Consider the following 21,443-nt stretch of genomic DNA (forward strand, 5'->3'; position numbering starts at 1 on the left):
CTCCCCTCCCCTCCCCTCCCCTTCCCTTTCCTTTCGAGACAGAGTCTTGCTCTGTCGCCCAGGCTGGAGTGCAATGGTACGATCTTGGCTCACTGTAACCTCTCCCTCCCAGGTTCAAGCGATTCTCCTGGCTCAGCCTCCTGAGTAGCTGGGATTACAGGCACCTGCCACCATGCCCGGCTAATTTTTGCATTTTTAGTACAGACAGGGTTTCACCGTGTCGGTCAGGCTGGTCTCGAACTCCTGACCTCGTGATCCACCTGCCTTGGCCTCCTAAAGTGCTGGGATTACAGGCCTGAGCCACCACACCCAGCCAACTCCTTGTTTCTAGAACTACTTCCAGGCTCCTCAAGGCTATCCCTCAGACCTTTTGGATTCACAAAAAAAAAAAAAAAAACCCTAAAAAACACTTCTCCAAGGCTTTTCATAATTGCCTTATTAATATCTGTGTCTTTAAAAAGTGGTTCAGTAGGTAGAAAGGTATGCATTAGGTAATACCATCTCATAGCAACACACAGTCCCTTCTGGAAATAAAAGATTTTTTAAAATGTCACATCCCGATAATATGTCCTGGGGACTTTTGGCTTTGACAGCTGAATCACCAGTAAGTGTGAAGTCTGCTAATATGCAGACATAATGCTGTAACGCCAAAACTGGCATAAAAGATACAGCCCCTTTTCTTGTATCCTACTTTACCCCATTCCACCATGTCTGTCCCAATATCCCCTTCACTACTAGTTATCTCCTCCCCATCTTCCATTCTGAAGCAGTTTTTAAAGATTAAATTTTATTGATTACTGCATGAAAACACTACTATAAAAGAGAGGGGCTAGCAATAGGGGTGGGTGTTTTTCATTCAATTGCTGGGGGATAATAAGTTGAAATGTTCTTTTTCCCAATATTCCCCTCTTTATATCCCCTTTGTCAGCAATGACACACACAGAGAATCAGAATATTCAACTGTCCTTCCTACATGTCAACACCTGCATAAAAATCAAGCAGAATTTGATGCAAACATTGTAATATCTATGATGTGTAATAGCATTCATCTTTGTCTTTTATTAACTTACAAACTCAATTACAAAAGAATAGCACAGCATAAATAGAATAGCACAACTTCTAATTACCAATAAATAATTTCTGTTTCTCAACTCTCATTTGGAACTGGGCATTTTATTTGTTGGAGGAAGGAAGGATGGTTTCTACCAATTTCTCCAGATATCAGAGATTATGATTTTAGAATTTTCTTCCATACTGTTTCTCTGTGCCATAGTATATGTTGCTAAAACTTAGGAGAAATCACTTCCATGGTGGTGTGTTATTTTCCACAGATGGGCACATGCAAACACCCCCAAGACTGTCATGGATCTCAGAGAGGCTCAGATAGCTGCAGAGGGCTAGAAATATTGTGTGTGCCCCTGAATTAGTATTGCTTTTTAGGGAGAAGATGTCTGGGAGCTTTCCCAGAAGACTCCTGCTGGCAGACAAATGAGGAGCAGCTCAGCAGGGTGCAGGAAAAGGTGTAGAGCTTCTCCCCTCTATCCAGCAGATGGTGAGGCTGAGTGCCAGGAGAAGGCTACCCCTAAGCAGGAAACCTTCCTCCTTAATGAGAAATCCATAAAAGATTGCCCTTTGAGAGTTTAAAGGAGTCCAAATACCAACCAATATATTTCAAAATTAAGCTAATTTTTATACAATGCCAAAGAATAAATTAAATTGCACTTGTCAAAGCAAATGAAGAAAGGGTTGTGTTTTTTCCATTTGTGTGTGGGGGGCAGAAGCCTTACCTTTTGGTGGTGATTTATTCTAAACACCACTCCATTAAACAAAAACAAATCCCTCCCAGACCTCTAACACCAAATAAACTGAATTCTCTTTTGGAGTAAGTCTGATGCCTTGTGTTATATTTTCACTTCTTTATTTCGCCTTGTGTTATATTTTCACTTCTCTATTTCACTGTCTTCTTCTTCATTTAAAGGAAAAGGCCACAAGTAAGAAATTAAAGTCAGTAAGAAAACAAAGGAAAAGACAGAAGGCATTAATTTTAGTTAAAAATGTTAAACAATGCTCAAAAGAATCTATATTTTCAAATCATACTGGCAAAGAAACTTCATTGTAATAAAGTTTCCAAATATTACTGGAACCGAAATAAAAAGAATAGTGAAGGTTTTAAGGCAAAGCAGCTGAAAATGTAAAAGACTTTAACACTTGCTCCAGCTCAATTCCTACCTACCAATATTTACACAATAAATTTTATAATAGAGGAGAGTTTAACTACCACCAGTCACACAGAAGCTGACACTTGGGGAGAATAAAAGTCAGAAGAACGTTCTCTCTTACTCACTTTCAGATGAAAGAATGCCAAATAAAACTGGAAAAACCAGCCCTGTAATATCTATATATAGATGAGTAAATTTTGTAATATAAGCAGTTCATATTGTCTTTTTTATCTTTTACATGGCGTAATAATAAAATGAATGCCTATAAAAATAAAATAAATACTCAAGTCAGCTAGAGAGCTAGAACATCACCATGACTGTTGCATCCACCTGTTTTTTACCATGTCCTATTTTAAGTAAAGGCATCTCTAGAAGCAAGCGCTGGCATTTAGCATAATTCTGGAGGAAAATTTCAAGTCAAGATTATATATGGATAAAAGTTGAATTTGAATTATAAGAGAACATATAATGAAGTATTTAAATCTTCAATTGTGATGGAGTTAAATAATGTACAATTGGCAATCTCAATAATTCTTTTCATATATGACTATAATCTCAAAGTTGAATGAGAAGACTATACCTTTTCTTCGAAATTTAGAATATACACATAGGTTCCTTTTGTCTTCTTTTTTAAAAAAATAGACTTAAAAAAAATTTTTTAGAGCAGTTTTAGGTTCACATCAAAGCTGAGTAAAAGTTACAGAGATTTCCTTTCCCGTACCCCCACCCCACACATGCATGCTGGATACGGCGGAAGAAAGAATCTTTGTGCCTGAGGATATCTGAATAAAAAACCTCCAAAACTGAAAGGCAAGGAGAAAAAAAGACTGAGAAAATTCCAGAACAGAATATCCAAGAACTGAGAGACAATTACAAAAGGTGTAACATACATGTAATGGAAATACCAGAATGAAAAGAAAGAGAGAAAAGAAGAAAAGAAATTCTTGAGACAATAATGACTTAGAATCTTCCCAGATTACTGTCAGACACCAAACCACAGATCCAGGAACTCCAAGAACAGAAAGCAAGATAAATACCAGAAAAACTACACCTAGGTATGTCAGTTTCAAACTACAGAAAACCAAAGATAAAGCCAAAAAGCCTGAAAGAAGCCAGATGGGAAAAACATCTCACCTATAGGGGAGCAAAGATGAGAATTCCATCTGACTTCTCCTCAGAAACCATGCAAGCAAGAAGAGAGTGGAGTAAAAGATTGAAAGTGTTGAAAGTAAAAAAAAAAAACAACAAACAAGCAAACAAAAAACACCAACATAGATTCTGGATCCTGTGAAATTATTCTTCAAAAGTGATGAAAGAAGTAAAGTCTTTCAGGTAAACAAAAATTGAGGGAATTTGTTGCCAATAGACTTGCCTTACAAGAAATATTAAAAATTCTTTAGAGAAAAGGAAAAATGATATAGATCAGAAACTTAGATCTATGTAAAAAAAGGAAGAGCATCAGCGAAGGAATAAGTGAAGGTCAAATAAAATAAAAACTTCCCTTTCTTTATACAAATGTTGGCAATGAGAATAGAGAACTTGGCTACTAGTACATAGGTATATAACCACCCCCATAAGAAACAGCAATGATTACTCTGAAATTCCCCAGGGAAATGAGGAAGCAAAACTAGGAAGTACACAGCACAAAGCACTTGTTAATTTGAATGCGATAAAAGGTCAGTCTAGATATACACATCATAAAAAATAGGGCAACTGTATTTATACGTAGGAGAATGAGAATTCCCGAACAGAAATATTAATAGTACACCAAATCATGTGAGATATTCAAATAATGAGAATATTCGTAACAATTTAGAGAAACTGGTTTAAACTTAACAGGCAGTTGGTTATGTTTCTTTATAAACAGATACAGCACAACATCAAAAAGACAGCTGTTAAAGCCTTGTCAGTGGAGGATCCTGCAATGAAAGATTCTGAATCGCATTCTAACACGGTACTGAACTTACCTTGTGGCAAATAGAAACATCCCAGATAGCAACCCTCTGGCCAATTGGATGTCATATTCAGGCGTGGAATAAAAAGCCATTCTGCCCTGCTACTGCTGTTTCTGCTCCCCCTAGCATGGTAAAAGCCTCGCAACAACTACATGTGCCTCCAGTTGGACGACCTGAACCGCCTTGAACTTGCCCAGCTCAGTGCAAGTGGGAGGGACTCTCCATGCCAGTCCCCTCTGTAAATTGGCCAATTAAAATTCAATTCCTGCTCTGTAAGAGGGAAGAAGAGAAGGTGACCCTTAATGACTCCCTGAGAAGAGCTGGCATCTTGGACAATAGCCTATAGCTTAGAAATGCTGGAATTCTATTTTGTGGGCAAGAGGAGGAGGGAAGCAAGGAAAACCATCTGATGATAGAATGCATCAAACTGAAATCAGGAAGTCTCCTTAAATGATCTTCTCTCCTAAACACATGCCCTCCTCCACATGCAAAAATGCACTGTCTACAAAAGCGCTAATTGCTTTAAGCCTCCCATAGTTAGGGAGTTGACTGAAGCAGTGGTTCTATAACAACATCTCACTGCATCTGCCTAAGGTGTACTGTCATGAAAACACTAAGTTCAGCAGTACAGGGACAGAACTCACTGCCAAGGGATAGCACCAGTAGAACTAACCTTGCTGTTCAATTAAGAATGAATTAGAGGAGTCAGATTCTGAGCTTCTATTATCCATTCATCTTGATTTACTTTATGAAGCACATAGCATGGTGATCAGAGATCCCCATATAAGGGTAAATGCTTAATTATTACATCAGACTATTTTTATAATGACTTGCGGGGGAAGGTGAGGAAGGAATGAGAAGTTTATGGAGAAAAGCATCGGCTTGGAAAATCTTCAGTTTCAAGCTAGAACATTTTGTCTCCTTTACCGACTCATTGAGCTACCCTAGCCCAAGGCTTGATAGATTTACAGAGAAGTTTCTGCCAAGATAAGTTAGATCATAAGAATTCCTATTGACAGATAAGAGAGAATGCAGGGATCTAAGCAGAAAAGGAAGGGTGGGATTGGATCTGTGAGAATATTAAGCCCTGGACCACTAAAAGTGTCTCTCTCTGTTTAACTTGGTTGTTTCACTGGCTCCTATATATACCTGGGAAATTAGCTTCTGCCTTTTCTTTTTTCTTATAGATAAGTGAGAAGATCCTTCCTGGCTATTTTCTCCAAAATGAAGGAGCTATGAATATATATACCTGTTACTCACTGGACTTGAAAATAGCTCATGAGGTGACCCCAGCACTTTCCAATTCCAAAATCAGTATAGGCCTCTGTGACATGTCACAAATTAGAACTGCTCAATGCCCACCACCAACCTCCCACTTCAACATTTGTAAGACTCCTAAGAAGATGATGGCACATCATGGTCTGCTGTCTTATGTGGAAGGACAAGGCATCACTACCTCATCCTTTTCCACATTTCCAGACAGGACTCAGACCACAGCCAGCTCAAAAGAGCTCTCAATGGCCAAAACTAGATCCATTTGAGCAACAAAATAAATAACAGTAATACTGAATTATAACCCACAGGATAAAATAAATATGAAGGAGTCCTTACTGACATGAATGAATAATGAATAAATAAGTAGAGGAGAGAAACAGGCTTTATTTTTTAAGAAGAATTCTAATTAATAAATGTAGAAAAAATGAAAGAAATAAAGAATCAAATTTAGAACATTACGGTAATAGTTGTCACAGGCAACACTGATAGATGCCAAGATCAGCAAAGAAAGTTTGAGGTGAAACAGGATATTTGCATAGCCTGAAAATTATCTTTCCAAGGTTATTTATTAATTACAAAGGGACAAATAGTAACTTTAAAGTGGAAAAACCTGGCCAACTTCACCATAACCAAGTAATCGAGGTTAACCATCACCAGTAATGAAACATATTGACATCATGTAACCCTGATATGAGATAGAAGAAAACAACATAACTTCTGTGGTACTGTCAAAAGCCATAACCTCAATGTAACCAGGAGGACACATCAGACACACCCAAATAGGAAGCATCCTACAAAATAACTGGCCAGAGCTCTTCAAAAGTGTCAAGGTCATAAAAGCCAAGGAAAGACTGAGGAAATGTCACAGATCAGAGGAGACTAAGGGAACACAATGTGGGATCCTAGAACAGAAACAGGGCATTAATAGGAAAGAATGGTGAGATCTGAGTAAACTTGATAGTTTATATAAAGTTAAGTCTGTAGCTAATAGTATTACACCAGTGCTGATTTCTTAGTTTTGATATTTGTACTATGGTTATAAAGGGTGTTAACATTAGAGAAAGCTGGGTGACAGGTATACAGGAAATCTCTGTACTATTTTTACAACTTTTCTGTGAGTCTATAATGATTTCAAAACAAAAAGTAAAAAGCAAAACAAACAGGATGTAGGATCTGAGTGTAACTGGAGGAGAACGACTCCAATTTCCTAGGTTAGTCCCATATCAGTTAACAGTTGGATTGCAGAGAGACTTCTAGGGGACAGGAAAATTAGGAAGTACACTAACACAGGGCTTACAATTTACAGTCATGTGCCACATAATGACGTTTCAGCCAACAGTGGAGTGCACATTATGACAGTGGTTCCGTAGGATTATAATGGAGCTGAAAAATTCCTGTCACCTAGTGAAGCTGTAGTCATCACGCACGTGGTTTCGATGCTGGTATAAACAAATCTACTGCACTGCCAGTCATCTAAAAGTACAGTACATATAATCATGCACAGTATATAATACTTTATAATAAATGTGTGTTACTGGCTTATATATTTACTATATTATACTTTCAATCATTATTTTAGCCTGTATTCCAACTTATTAAAAAAAAAGCTAACTGTGAAATAGCCTCAGGCAGATTCTACAGGAGGTGTTCGTGAATAAGGCAGTGTTATCCCAGGAGAGTTCAGCTCCATGCACTGTCCCTGCAGATGTTCCAGAGGGACAAGACATAAAGGTAGAAGCCAGTGGTATTGATGATCCTGCTCTGTTCGGCCTAGGCTAGGGTGTGTGTTTGTGTTTCAGTTTTTAACAAAAATGTTTAAGAGTAAAAAAAAAAAAAGTTCAAGGATTTTAGGATAAGGAGAGAAAAAAGAAAATATTTGTATAGCTATACAATATGTCTGTGTTTTAAACTAAGTGTTAATACAAAAGAGTCAAATATTTTTAAAAGTTTATAAAGTTACAGTAAGCTAACATTAATTATTGAAGAAAAAATTTTGAATAAATTTGGCATAGCCTCAGTGCACAGTAAGCAGTGCAGAGTACCGGCCTTCACGTTCACTCACCACTCACTCGCTGACTCACCCAGAGCAACTGCCAGTCCTGCAGGCTCCCTTCATGGTGAGTGCCCTATGTAGGTATATCCTTTTTATCTTTTACATCGTATTTCTGTCTGTTTAGACATGCAAATCCTTACCATTGTGTGACAATTGTCTACAGAATTCAGTACAGCAACATGCTGTCCAGGTTCATAGTCTAAGAGCTACACCATAGTCTAGGCTATACCATATAGCCCAGGTGTGTAGGTCACACCATCTAGGTTTGTGTAAGCACACTCTAGTATGTTCAGCAACAATAAAATCACCTAATGACACATTGCACAGAATGTATCCCTGTCATTAGGCAATACATGACTGTATTTGTGGAGATATGACATATACATGTAAAATTCTTAGTGTATGAAGAGTAAAAATTCCAACCAAGAGCAGGAGTGATGTCTGTAACATCTAGCTCATGACTTTTTACAAAGGAAATTGCTTGTCGCTTATGTTCTCCATACAGACATGGCACCATCGGTCAGCTTTGACTACACTGACGAGAACAACCCCAGCTTGTTATAAAGATGATTTATTTATGGTTAGAATACTAAGTATATTAAGTAGGTATACATTTGTTTGTTCCACTTAACTTTCAGGGATTGTTTTATAAAATATTTTAATTATTTCTAGCTCAAACCCAGGTCTATGTGATTCTATTGCTGATATTCTTAACCCCCAGTCAGTTTCTGTGATTCCTGCCTTCCCTGTCCTAATGGCCCTACAGATATCCCCAAGTGCCTCATACCAGAAACTCCGCAGTCACTCTTTAGTTTTTCTCTCCCTTATCCTACTCTCATCTGCTATTTATTCTGCCTCCCTAGATTTATCTTAAATCTATCTCATCTCTTGTCCCATCACCATCGATTTAGTTCAGGTCTTGATCATTTTCCTTCCAGGCTGGAGCAGAAACTCCCTAACTACTATTTTCTGACCTTGAGGACCTTGGCACTGACATTATATTAGCCTATCAGGCCCTGTGGACACCTCCTTGTTAAAGAGAAAATTTTGATTCTCTATTTTAAAGATCCTAGGAGGCTAAAGGAAACAGTGATAACCTTGGAGTTTCTGCTTCTTAGGATGCATCTGGGAGCAGCCTTGCTGACTGAATCTCTTGAGTCAGAGGTCTTGGCAAATCTCACCCTGTTCTTGGCCTGACTCTCAGACACCAGCCAGTTGGCCTCCCTAGACCTTCGGTATGTTTAAACTTCTTTTAAATCTTTTTTTTTTTCCAAATAAAATCTAACAAAGAACCTTAAACACCCCAATACAAGTGTTGTTTTATTATATAAAATTAAGAAATTCTTTTATGTATATTTGTGTATTACTGAACATAGATAGTCTAAATATACAAATCTGGATTTGTATAAATCCAAATTATAATGTTTGTATGAAGCTCTGTCTCTCAGGCTAGAGTGCAGTGACTCAATCATGGCTCACTGTAGCCTTGACCTCCTGGGTTCAAGTGATCTCCCACCTTAGCCTCCATAGTACTTGGGACCACAGGTGTGTGCTACTATGCCCAGCTAATTTTTATATTTTTTGTAGAGACAGGGTTTTGCCATTTTGCCCAGGCTGGTCTTGAATCTCTGGGCTTATAGGCATGAGCCACTGAGCCCAGCCTACTTATTTATAATGCAAGTCGATATGTCTATATGAAAGAACTTCCCAAACTGAAACCAGGATAACTGGTTACTATGATAACATTTGTTGCACTCATGACATAGTAGGCACAGCCCTAGTGTTTGACATGTATCGGCTCTTTCAGTCCTTTCAGCATCCCTAGGAAGCAGATCAGTTATTAAACTTATTTTACAGTTGGAAGTAGAGAGAGCTTCTATAACATGCCTGAGGGTTTATGGTAAGTGGCAGAATCTAGGCTTGAATTTTAGGTAGTCTGACACTGCACAAGCCCCATCTTACTCCCCATATTATACTGCCTTTCATGATATCACACAGACTTCTGTGATAATGATGAGAATGATGAGGATAATTATATCCACACAGCATTATACCACCACCTAACATCTATTTTTTGTTCTCTCTGAGTGGGCTTTGTGCTGAGTGCTTTGAATACCATATCTTGTTGAATCCTATAGTTATCCTATGAAGTAGGCACTGTTGTGCTGATGCTGAGGCAATAGTGTAGTGGCTGCATTTGAACCCACTGCCTCCTAGCTGAATGCTATTCTATAAGTGCAAACCTCACAGGGCTGGTGTGAGAATTTAATCAGATAACCCATGTGAAGCCAGGACACCTAGCACACGGGAAGCACTCAGGTTCATTCACTCTCAAAATCTGACCCACATGGGTAAGTAGCTACAAATCTTTGTTAGGCTTACATTGGAATCTTGGGACATTCCTCCGAGAAGTTTTAAATGTAGATCAGTTCAAAGATGAATTAGTCTTGCTGTACAAGTTGGCACACTGATCATTTCCAAAGTGTAAAACATCAGCATATCACTTTTAATGTTTTAAACTGTAGTTTTAAAAATAATTATAAATGTATTTTTGAAGTGATATTTGAATCAAACTATTTTGGGGACCCTGGGATGACCTCCCAGGAACTTTACAGTTCTTTAGAACCTCGTGCGTAAACTACCATTAATAAGATCAGTATCCTTCTAAACTCTGAGCTTCTATCTCGCCTCCTTGTTCTGCCTCTTACCTCTCTCTCTCAACAGCCTGTATCCTGACCATCCTTGCCCCCAGCTGCTCTCCCAGCAGCTGAGTGGCTTTTCGGACCGAGTTCTTTTTCTGAAATGCCAGCACTGACCTCCGTGCCTCTTACCTGTGCTTCAGCCGAAGTTTAACCCCTCCTGACCACGTTGCTTTCCTGTGCTGGGGGCCAGAGGAGAGGTGTTCTGGGCTGATGAAGTTAGAGGCACTAGTGTCTGCATGGCCTGGGTCTGCACACACATCTCTGTCAAAAATAGGAAAATAAGAAGCTGAGCATGATGGTGTTCATGGACAAGAGCACAAATGAATCTTAAAAACCAAAACAGTACATGAAAATGAACCCTGGAGCCAGAGCAAAGCAGCACAGCTAAGTGCAGGGTTCTAAGCCTGCACCTAACAAAGTTCTCTGCCCCATGAAGGCGAATCCACTACTGAGTGTCGCATCTTCCTTTTTTATCTGTGTTCCTGTGAAGCAATAAAGCGTATTTCCCAATCTCAGAAAACTCAGATTTTCTAAGCAAAAAGGCAGAAAGTTATATTAACTGTTATAAAGACAAACTCCACTGTAATTTGGTTTTGGTAATAAGGAAAAAACTAGATTCACTGAAGCAAATTGTCAAATGAGGTGGTTTGAAACCAAGCCTCTGCCACCTCGCTTCTCAAGTTCACTTTAAGGAGCGGGATCTCCAAGTGTAACAGGCCTTGCTCTGTTCAGTGGGTGGCAGCTCAGAAGCACATGCCAACTCTTGAGCTTGAGCTATTTCAGATTGTTTAGATTCCACTGCACTGGGAGGCAAGCCTTTTGTGTGTCCATTTAGATCCACCCTCCCACCCCCAGCCCCTAACACATTCCCATAACTCTCTTCCTCCATACTCCCAGGGAGTCAGAGAAAAATTTTAAGCCCTACATGGCCAATGTGTTCCACCATGGGAACAGGCACATTTCTTCTCCTTCGGACAGTGACAGGTCATGAATTTCTAAGCATCCTGACTGTACTCTTGATGTCTCATCACACTGTCCCCTGCATCAGGCTTTGAAGTTTTGGCATCATCTCTGTTTGTGGGGAACCAGTGGTTTATTTTCCATTTCTGTCTTCAAGGATTTTTGTAAGCCTCTGAGATCCGACTGGTGGGCCCATAAACAGGAATCTGGAGAAGGTACAAATGAGGCCGTGCCTCCTCTGCATAGGCCCTGGCTGAGAGGGGATGGGATTACTGAACAGCTGTTAAGAATAAGCCCCGTCCATCTGGCCTTCTATTTCCTGGAACACAGAACGGAAGTGAAAGAGCTTTCTTTACTAAATCCTAAGGCAAATGAAAGGATTTCTTTTTATTCTACAGCATGGGGGAGATGGCCAGGAGGCCAACAGGGAGGTTCCATTTCTAAGCTCAAGTTTTCATGTTTACCTTCGTTATATCTAAGCACCACCACCTCCTTCTGTACATTACTTTCCTCACTGAATTCAGGATTCTTGGCTTTGGATATATTCGATACAGTGCTAGACTTTAAGTTTGAAAACTGGTTGAGGTTAAGTCAATAATGAACTGAATACATTGGTCAAGTAAATTCTGAGTCTCAGGCTCGTCATCCATTGTAAAGTGAAACCAAGAGGCAGTGTACCACGGTTAGGAGCATGGCTCTGGAGTCTGAGTCCTGGCTCTACCCACTGAGCAGCTCTGTGACTTTGTCTTCTCTGCGCCTGTTCTGTCATCTATATAATGCGTGCATAGGAACAATCAGTGACTGGAAAGTAGATTGAAAGATACCTTACCATCCAATACCTGACAGTAAAGATTATATGAGTGTAAACAGCACCCTCCAAGACCACCCACTGGTACAACCAGGAGAGGGACTTTTCCTTTCCAGGACCCCTTTAGACCCTAACTTTGTTTGCTGGGGGAAAACAATCAAGACCAGGCCTGAGCTTTCATAAAACCTTTGTAGTATTTAATAACGTCCTCATTTTTTTACTCCATCTTTTTTTTTTTTTTTGCACAATGTCTTGGGCACCAGAGACTGAGCTCTTTTCTCTTTCCTTTCCACTTCTCCTTCCTGGGAGATGCCTAGAGACGGAAGGCTAGGAGTGGCAGCTGTCACAGTGAAGGGCTGGCAGGAAGAGCAGACAGACCAGAAAGAGCAGGAAGCATGAGGAACATAAAATCATTCCATCGATTTAAGCATTTTCAATGCATGATTCCTTTCTACCCCAGAAAAGCAGAGACCAGTACCCCAGCACTACCCCCAAAACCATGTTGTCCTACTACTTGTCGCCTCTAGAGGACCAGTGGAAATTAGCAACTGGGTGTGAGAATCCTGAAACCCATTTTGATTGTTGTTAATCCCAACCCCCAGGCTAATCTTTGCCCCTCCTAATCTTCCGCCCTCCTGCCCTGGATGGGTTAGCTCTGGATGCCAGAAAGAGCCTGGCCACCTGGTTGAGCTGTCTGGATGCACCACACAAACTAGAAATCAGGTTGGAGAGAGTAAGTGCTAGAATCACCAGCACACCAAGCACACCTTTCCTCCCTTCAACTCTTTCTGGAATAATTTGGGCAACACACATTTTAAAAATTCATATATTCAGGCCGGGCGTGGTAGCTCACGCCTGTAATCCCAGCTGAGGCGGGTGGATCACGAGATCAAGAGATTGAGACCATCCTGGCTAACATGGTGACACCCCATCTCTACTAAAAATACAAAAAATTAGTTGGGCGTGGTGGCGGGCACCTGTGGTCCCAGCTACTCAGGAGGCTGAGGCAGGAGAATGGCGTGAACCCGGGAGGCGGAGCTTGCAGTGAGCCAGATTGCGCCACTGCACTCCAGCCTGGGAGACAGCGAGAGTCCATCTCAACAACAACAACAAAATTCATGTATTCAAAAAAAAACAAAAAACAAAACACAAAACCCATAGTGAACCTAGGTAGAAAACAGTCCTGGCATGAGTGTTGGGAAGCCTGTCATCCCAGAAACCAGGGCCTTGGAATTGTTTCTTTGCCCTTCCTTCCTTCTGCCTTACCTATACATTGAACACCTTACCTGTACATTGAACTCATGCTGTCTCTAGAATGCATACTTTCTTACCCACCTCAGGTTACTACATTAACAGCCTCAAAACAGACTGCCATAGACAAAGTCTGCAATGTGCTCTGACCTCATCAGGCAATGGTGCCCCACTGGTGCTCCAATGGTCATACATGACTCAGGCAGATTATTCCAAGTGTTTCTTTAAAATAAAAAAAAAAAGTTTGCTTTCCCATGTGCCAGATATTATTTCCATAACTTTTTTATGAAGGAAAGAATGAATGAGGGTTTAAGTCCCATTTTACAGATTGACAACCTGAGATACAGAGAAGTTATGTAAATTTGCTCAAACCATACATGGAATCATGTTCCTTTGGTACTGTCAACCACTCACTCTTCTTCCTTTCAGTTTAGCAGGTTTTTAAAATGTTCAATTTATGCCACAAATTGTGTAGGCTTTAGAATTACTAACCCAGATTTGATAGGGCATGGTGATGGTAGAATCATTAACTAAACATATTACCAAATGAGGTCATTTTTACTTAAAAGATACTAAAAGGTACAATGTCTCACTTAAAGATAACCAATGATACACTGTAGAAGCCTGAAAATCAATGAATCCAGTTCAAGTGAAAGATACTGGGATAAACTATATGCTCTCCAGGCCTATGGGGCTACTTCCAGGTCCCTAAAGGTACCATCCTCTCTTGGCTTATCCGCACTCATCCTTCAGGTTTCAATTTCGACATCATTTCCTCTACCCAGAGGAACTGTGGAAGTCGGGGTGAGGTGGCCCCTTGTGTGCTAGCAGTATAGCACACTGGCTATCGATATGCACCTCAAAGTGCAATTCACACTGGCTGCTAGTTGCCAGCTTGCTGGTCTCTCTCTTCCACAGGTCAACAAAGATAAACCAGCTCAGCTTAGTGCCCGGCACAGAGAGTTGCTCAACAAATATTTGTTGAATGACTAAAGTACAGATGACCCTTGAACAACAGGAGTTTGAACTACATGGGTCCTCTTATACGCAGATTTTTTTTTCAAACAACTGTATCCACCTCTCCCGTCTTCCCTTCTACCTCTTCTTCCATCTCTGCCACCCAAGACAGCAAGACCAACCCATCCTCTTACCCCTCCTCAGCCTATTCAACATGAAGACAATGAGAATGAAGACCTTTGTGATGATCCATTTTTGATTAATGAATAAATGTATTTTCTCTTCCTTATGATTTTCTTAGTATAATAACATTCTTTTCGGCTGGGCACAGTGGCTCATGCTGTAATCCCAGCACTTTGGGAGGCCGAGGCGGGCAGATCACGAGTTCAAGAGATCGAGACCAGCCTGGTCAACATGGTGAAACCCCATCTCTACTAAAGATACAAAAATTAGCTGGGCGTGGTGGTACATGCCTGTAATCCCAGCTACTTAGGAGGCTAAGGTAGGAGAATCACTTGAACCTGGGAGGTGGAGGTTGCAGTGAGCTGAGATGGCGCTATTGCACTCCAGCCTGGTGACAGAGGGAGACTCCATCTCAAAAACAAACTACAAAAAACAAAACAAAACAAAAAATTCTTTTCTCTAGCATACTTTGTTGAAAGAATATAGTACATAATGCATATGACATACAAAATATGTTAATCAACACACAAAATATGTTAATCAACTGTAAGGCTTCCAGTCAACAGTAGGCTATTGGTAGTTAGGTTTTAGGGTAGTCAAGAGTTGTAAATGGATTTTTTACTCTAGAGGGTCAGCATCCCCAACCCCCGTGTTGTTCAATGGTCAACTGTACTGCTAAATGTTCCACAGATCTGCAGCCTTTCTTCCCTCCTATCTCCTTTTAACTCACAAGTTAACTTGTTGGCAAAACTAACAAGACATTTCTTAGAGTTGTTTTATGTTTATGTTTCTTGCTGTTCTCCAGTACCTGTATCTCAATATTACCACTATGAGTGATGAGCTAGGAATCAAAGCTGACCTGAGAAAGTTTAGCAGAGGCTAAAAAAAATATACTGCAGTATGATCTTTCTTCTTCCAGGCAGTTAAACAAGAAAGCCAGGCCAGCCTCCCACATATTTCTTCTACTTCCCATGATGAGGACATTCATATTTGCTCCGCCTACCACACAATATTCATAACTCTAGAATATATACTGACTGCTTTCTTATTTGCTTTTTGTTTCATTTCGTTTTTGAGACAGGGTCTTGCTCTGTCACCCAGGCTGGAGTGCAGTGGCACAACCTTGGCTCACTGCAGCCTCGACCTCCCAGGCTCAAGTGATCCTCCCACCTCAGCCTCCCAAGTATCTGGGATCACAGGCATGCACCACTATATCAGGCTGATTTTTAATGGTTGGTTTTTTGTTTTTTTGTTTTTTGTTTTTTGTTTTTGGTAGAGACAGAGTCTTACTACATTGCCCGAGCTGGTCTTAAACTCCTGAGCTCAAGTGATCCACCCACCTTGGCCTCCCAAAGTGTTGGGATTACAGGCATGAGTCACCATGCCCAACCTATTTGGTATTTTAATAGTACCCATTAACTGCTTTCTGAACTGAGTTTCAGCCAATACAAGAAGAAAGGATTCCATATCATTCAGTTCCTTAGGTCCCTTTGCTTCCTGGTTTCTATTGAGTTTGCATTTTTCTATTTTATCCTTAAAGGGGAGGATGAGATGGAGGAATCATGTCTCCTTGGCATGGGCTGTTACAACCTTAGGGAAGTGCTTGGTTTTGTCTGTTAGAATCAGCCATTTCCTCCTTTTTTGTTATGTTTCATCCAGGAGGGAATGCTTCCTCACTGGCCACCCACTTCCACTTCTGTCTCCTCCAATCCAGTGTCTACCCAGCAGCCAGTACCACCTTTCAAAAAGTATAAATGGATGATGTCATTCCCTGAGGAAATCCTGTAGCTTCCCTATGCATTTTGGATAAAATCCAGGTTCCCCTACTTGGCCTGGGAGGTCTCAGGCTCCTGCCCCTCCTTCAACTTTTCCCCTTACTGCATCCTGACCTCACTGGCCTTCCTTAGGTTCCCCAAACTTGCCAAGCTCTTTGCTTTTTGCACATGCTGTTCTCTAAGCCTGGAATATTCTTCCCAGTTCATTACTTGGCTGACCACTCCTTAGTTTCTGCTCCCAACTGGAACATCACCTCCTCAGAGACTGCCTTATCTAATGCAAATACTCTTTCCTGGAGCCCGATCTTTCTCTTTACTGCACTTATAACCACATGAAATTATTCACTTGTGTATTGTCTGCTTCATCGTTAAGACATAAGCTCAGCCAGGTCAGGGTCCACCTCTGGCTTTTCTTCAGCCTTGTTTTTTGAAACTTCTATACACCCAAGGCCTAGCACAGTGATAGGCACACAATGCATATTTGCTGAATGAATCATAGGAAACTGTAAAGGAAATAATTGTAATGCATCCAAAACAAAGTTCTATGTCATTAAATCCTTAAGGGCATTAAACTGTTCATAATATCCGTTTTGGAAAATGTGGGATCTTCTTTTCTTCTAGTTACTTTCTAGATCAGTCTCTGAGTTGATTTCTTCCTGAAAATAGAATCTAGCCCTAACTTTTGATCCTTCTCATTAGTGGCAGGCTTTCTTGGGGCAGACAAGAAAAGTTGGGAGTTGGGAGACTGTGGCCGAGCCCCTTCGACAAACAGCTGGTGTGGCTCAGTGCAATTTTGTTGCCTTATGTTTGGAGGCAATCAGAATGCTTTTTGTGATTAAGTAGACAGGATGCATTTATACAGGGCTAAGTTTGTCCTCAGAATCCTTTAGAGAAATTCCTTTTGATTTATGCTGGGTGTGTACACTCATTTATATGGCAATTTGTCTTACTTAAAGCCATGTTCTTGGTTTTCAAGTTTTCTTCTACTCTGTGTCCTTCATCCATGAATTTAGCCTTACTATTGCATCTCTATCCTGTCATCCCCCTTCTCTTGGGTTCGCAGGTCTCTAATGTCATAGTTGTAGGTTTCTCAGCACTTTTTCTCTTGAGTCTCCAGGAGGCTGAAGGCTGAAAAGACCTTAGATTAGAGGCTTTTTCAGTGTCGGAAGATTTTAGGAAGTGATGCCCTCAGGCACAGATTTCTGTTCTTAGCCAAACATAGGTGCTCTTCATTTTCTGATGACTGACCATTGATCAGCCATTTCACAGACATTCTGAATGAATTGCCCTTTCTTTTAAAGGCCCTCTTGTTCCTGTTACTGACCTTTTGTAACCTACACATTTAAGTCTTAACCTTCTGGGTCTTGTCCTTTCATTACTCATCTTTTTTTGCTTTTTAAGTCATTATTTACCATCTAGGAAGCTCCCTCTGCATGCCCTCAGGCCTGTATCCTATCTAGTGTTTTAGTCATAGGCATGACATTCATTTGTACTTAAAGCCTCTTCCTGTCTTTCTGCTCACCTACCCTGGTCGGCAGCTGGTTTTATTACAGGAGGCCCATACACAACCCTTCAGCTCTGCAGAGATGCACTTTGTATGTCTCAAACCTCTGTCCATTTGCACCTCCTGCTCTGGCTGCTGCTTTTTTTCACTTGATTTCCCCCTGAAACTTGCCAAACAAATCCAGGTGTTCAATATACCCCAGTAACATTCAGCATGTTTCTGACTCTTTCTGAAACCATAAGCTTAATTATCTCTAGATCTTAGCCAATGACCTCTATGTCAACCTTGCAGAAAGACGAGGAAAGGGTGGATAGAAGAAAAAGCCAAATGACCTGCCAAATCTTTTAACCTACCTAATAAATATTAATCTGCTTCAGTTTACTGCTGACATCAGTCTCTCTACCCATGGAGCCCTTTGACACAGCTAGTAGCCCAGGACAAGTGCATAAGAAAACCAAGGGCTCTCACAAGGGCTTTACAGCTGAACAGATGATATCTTCATGGAAGCAGTGTGCCCCTAGCTAGAAGCACGCAGAGCCTAGATCTTAAGACAACTCCGACAAGCAGTAGGCTGTGTAATGTATATGGATGATGTGGATTCCGGAGCCAGCAGCTTGGGGTGCTGTTCTGGCTGGGTCACCTAGGAAGGTGTTTGACTTTGAGCAGCTCACTTAACCTCTTGTGCCTGTTTCCTCCTCTATAAAATAAGAATACTAATAGCACCTTCATCAAAGGGTAGATGTGAGGCTTGAATGAATTAATATGTATAAAGCAATCAGAACAGTGCCTGGCAATAATTATTAAATTTTTACCCATAGAACTGAAACTTACATTTACTGGGCACATGGTATGTACCAGATTATTTGTGCTTTAAAAACACTAATTCAGTTAATCTTCTTATCATTTGAGGCAATAATCATCCTTATTTTACAGAAGAAAAGAAAAATTAAATTAAAAAGTAGAAAGAGCTATGGCTAAAGGCCTTACCCTCTCCACTACCTACCCCATTAGATTCCTTTTAGGATTACTGGGCTTTGTATACTTTGATAGGCATCAACCACATATCAAACCATGTATGCTTGCCATTTGTCCACATCACTCTTTTGTTATTCATATGAGATAAAATATATGCATAAAAACAAAACACCAGCAAGTATTCCACAATGTTACTACTGGGTGACAGGATTATGGGTACTATTTTTCTTCTCTTTTTTTCTATGTCTTGCAAATTGTTTACAATTAATGTTTATTATTTTAATTATCAGAAAAAGTAAAATGAGCCTTATTTTTTCTTAATAGAATGAGTCTAAGGGTCTAACTTTTCTACATTTTTAAAGGAAAATCCTCTCTAGGAAATGGAGGTGCCTATCCTGAGAGCTTATCTGGGCAGTAGAAAGACTTCACACTAGTTGGTGAAGGGGATTACTTTGGGAGCTCCAATAACTGCTGAAAACAGTCAACGGAGGAAGAAGCAGGGTTTCTGTGAAACTAGTATCAGTAGAGAGAGATAAATACTTCCTGAAAAAATTCAGTCTAGGCCTTTCTTTCCCTATCCTCTATCATTAGTCTACAGTGACAGATGAGCGTTCCCAGAGAACCATGCAAATCTCTGCAGCGAACCATTATTCATTACTTTAATACCAGATCATAGCTTATAAAGCACTTTCCCAAATATTATTTCATTTGGCCCTCAATAATCCTAAAAGGCAAGTAAAGAAAGTATTATTTATCCCCATTTAACAGATGCAGAGACAGCCTCATAGAGGGACAGTTATTCGCTCAAGGTCAGGACTTGTAAGCTACACGATTGGCACAGCAGGGTCCCATACTCTAATTTTTATGCTTTCTTGTTCCATACTGCCTTTGGATTCTGTGATCCTAAAAGTCCATTGACACAGTAGCAGACATTTAATACCAAATGCCTCTTTAAAGAGAAAGCTTCAGAAGAAGAAAGCAGACTTACTGAAATTCAGATGAGACCCCTCTCTCGAGTCCAACTGTCCCTAGATCTAGAGAAATGATGAAGTCCCTACCCCTGACATCCAGATGGCATTCCTGCCCTAAGAACTTTCAAGCACCAGTCACACTGCTGAAATGATGCAGGATATATTAAGATAGATATTTCAGGGCCAGGAGCAGTGGCTCACGCCTCTAATCCCAGCACTTTGGGAGGCTGAGGGAGGCAGATCACTTGAGATCAGGAGTTTGAGACTAGCCTGGTCAATGTGGTGAAACACCATCTCTATTAAAAATACAAAAACTAGCTGGGCGTGGTGGCTTACACCTGTAATCCCAGCTACTCAGGAGGCTGAGGCAAGAGAATCACTTGAACCCAGGAGGTGGAGGGAGGGTGCAACAAGCTAAGATTGTGCCACTGCACTCCAGCCTGGGTGACAGAGTGAGACCCTGTCTCGGAAAAAAAAAAAGATATTTCATGGTGAAACCCAGAGCCTGGTCACATCTATACCCAGCCCAATCATCCATTCATTCAATCAACTATTACGAAGGGCTAACCACAGGCCACACATCAGCACTGGACTTGTGGCAAAACAGACACGATCCCTCCCTCTGTGGAATTATAAATTAATGGGAAGAAAGGCAAAATTAATGGAGTAAATATATACATACAAACCGTAAGTGCTGGGAAAAGAGACCATGAGAGCAGCCCACAATCAGCATGCCTCCCTTTCCTTGTCATTCCCTTTCACACAGTCTGTGTAGATGCTTGCTTCCCCAGTTGCATGCCCCACGGAGGGCAGGTATCCAAGCATCAGTCCTCAAAGTTGCAGTTACCTTATGGAGTGCTCTGAGCCAGGCTGGGGCCAAACTGTTACGTGCACAGCTTCCTACCATCCTTACAGCCAACCTTGAAGGCAGGTGACTTTCTGCTATTACTCCCTACTTCATACATGAGGAAAGAGACTCAAAGAAGTGCAGGAAGTTTGTCCAAATGCTGGTGAAAAAAGAATTTGAATCCAGATCTGGCTGATGACAAAGTCTATGCTCTTAACTATGATGTAATAGTCTTAATCTTATTTGGGATTCTCCTTTACTCCTTGGCCCCATATGGTTCTCTTCCTTGGATGATGCCCAATAAGTATTTGTTTAATAAAAATATGCCAAGTGGACATGAGGCCAGCTTCCTGGTGGGTTCCCTGCAGTATCTCTCTTGTCTCATTTGAATGGGAATCACTGTCTTCCCAGAGTACAGCTCTGTTGCTGATATTCTGCTTGGACTACATCAGTATGAATATAACTCAGCCAATGCTCAGACCCTCAGCTGAAGCCACAAATTTGGGCTAACATCCTGCATCAGGGGAGTCTCATGAAAGGGTAAAGTTGGGGTCACATAGAACACATCCCAGTCAAAATACCTCTGACATGCCTCTCCTAGACTCTGCTGCATGGTGCAGTACCATTAATCATCTCCAGAAAAGCACTTTGGAAAGGAGCTACTTGTGGAGAGGAGCAAGAAAGAGAACATGCAACAAGCATGGTGGAAGTAAAGCAGGAAAGTCTATTTGGTAATCCTTCTTCCCTGTTCCCACAAAACATCAGAGAAAGGAGCACGGATGGTCAAGTAGATACTCTAAAAGGCCATATATACATGCACTATTATAGCCGGAAACATTTCTGGACCTGCAGCCAGGACACCTGTACTAGGCCCTCTCTGTATTGCTATGAGCAAGTCATTTTCATGTTCTGGGCTCCTATTTTCTCATGTGTGAAATGAGGAGGTTGGTACAGATGAGCCTGGGGTCCCTTTACCTTTAACAGTTGATGAAGCAAAGGTAAAAAGCG

The 21,443-nt window shown here is 40.8% G+C and overlaps 1 protein-coding gene across 6 annotated transcripts in view; it reads right to left on the bottom strand.

Annotated features, from left to right (window-relative positions):
- Positions 1-21,443, bottom strand: part of SHROOM3 (shroom family member 3) — a 214,262-nt gene that overhangs the window by 66,654 nt on the left and 126,165 nt on the right. For 5 of the 6 annotated variants that reach the window (XM_017876548.1, XM_017876550.1, XM_017876545.1 and 2 more), the window contains exon 2: positions 10,334-10,465. Coding sequence is in view for 2 of the 6 variants with exons in the window: in XM_017876545.1 (XP_017732034.1) it covers positions 10,334-10,465 (132 nt within the window). In the remaining 4 variants the exon portion in view is untranslated. Of the gene's footprint in view, positions 1-4,186; positions 4,596-10,333; positions 10,466-21,443 lie in introns of those variants that run through there. The other variant, XM_017876546.1, reaches the window with a different exon arrangement.

The sequence above is a fragment of the Rhinopithecus bieti genome, unplaced genomic scaffold (assembly GCF_001698545.2).
Source record: "Rhinopithecus bieti isolate Rb0 unplaced genomic scaffold, ASM169854v2 scaffold_8675, whole genome shotgun sequence".
NCBI lineage: Eukaryota > Metazoa > Chordata > Mammalia > Primates > Cercopithecidae > Rhinopithecus > Rhinopithecus bieti.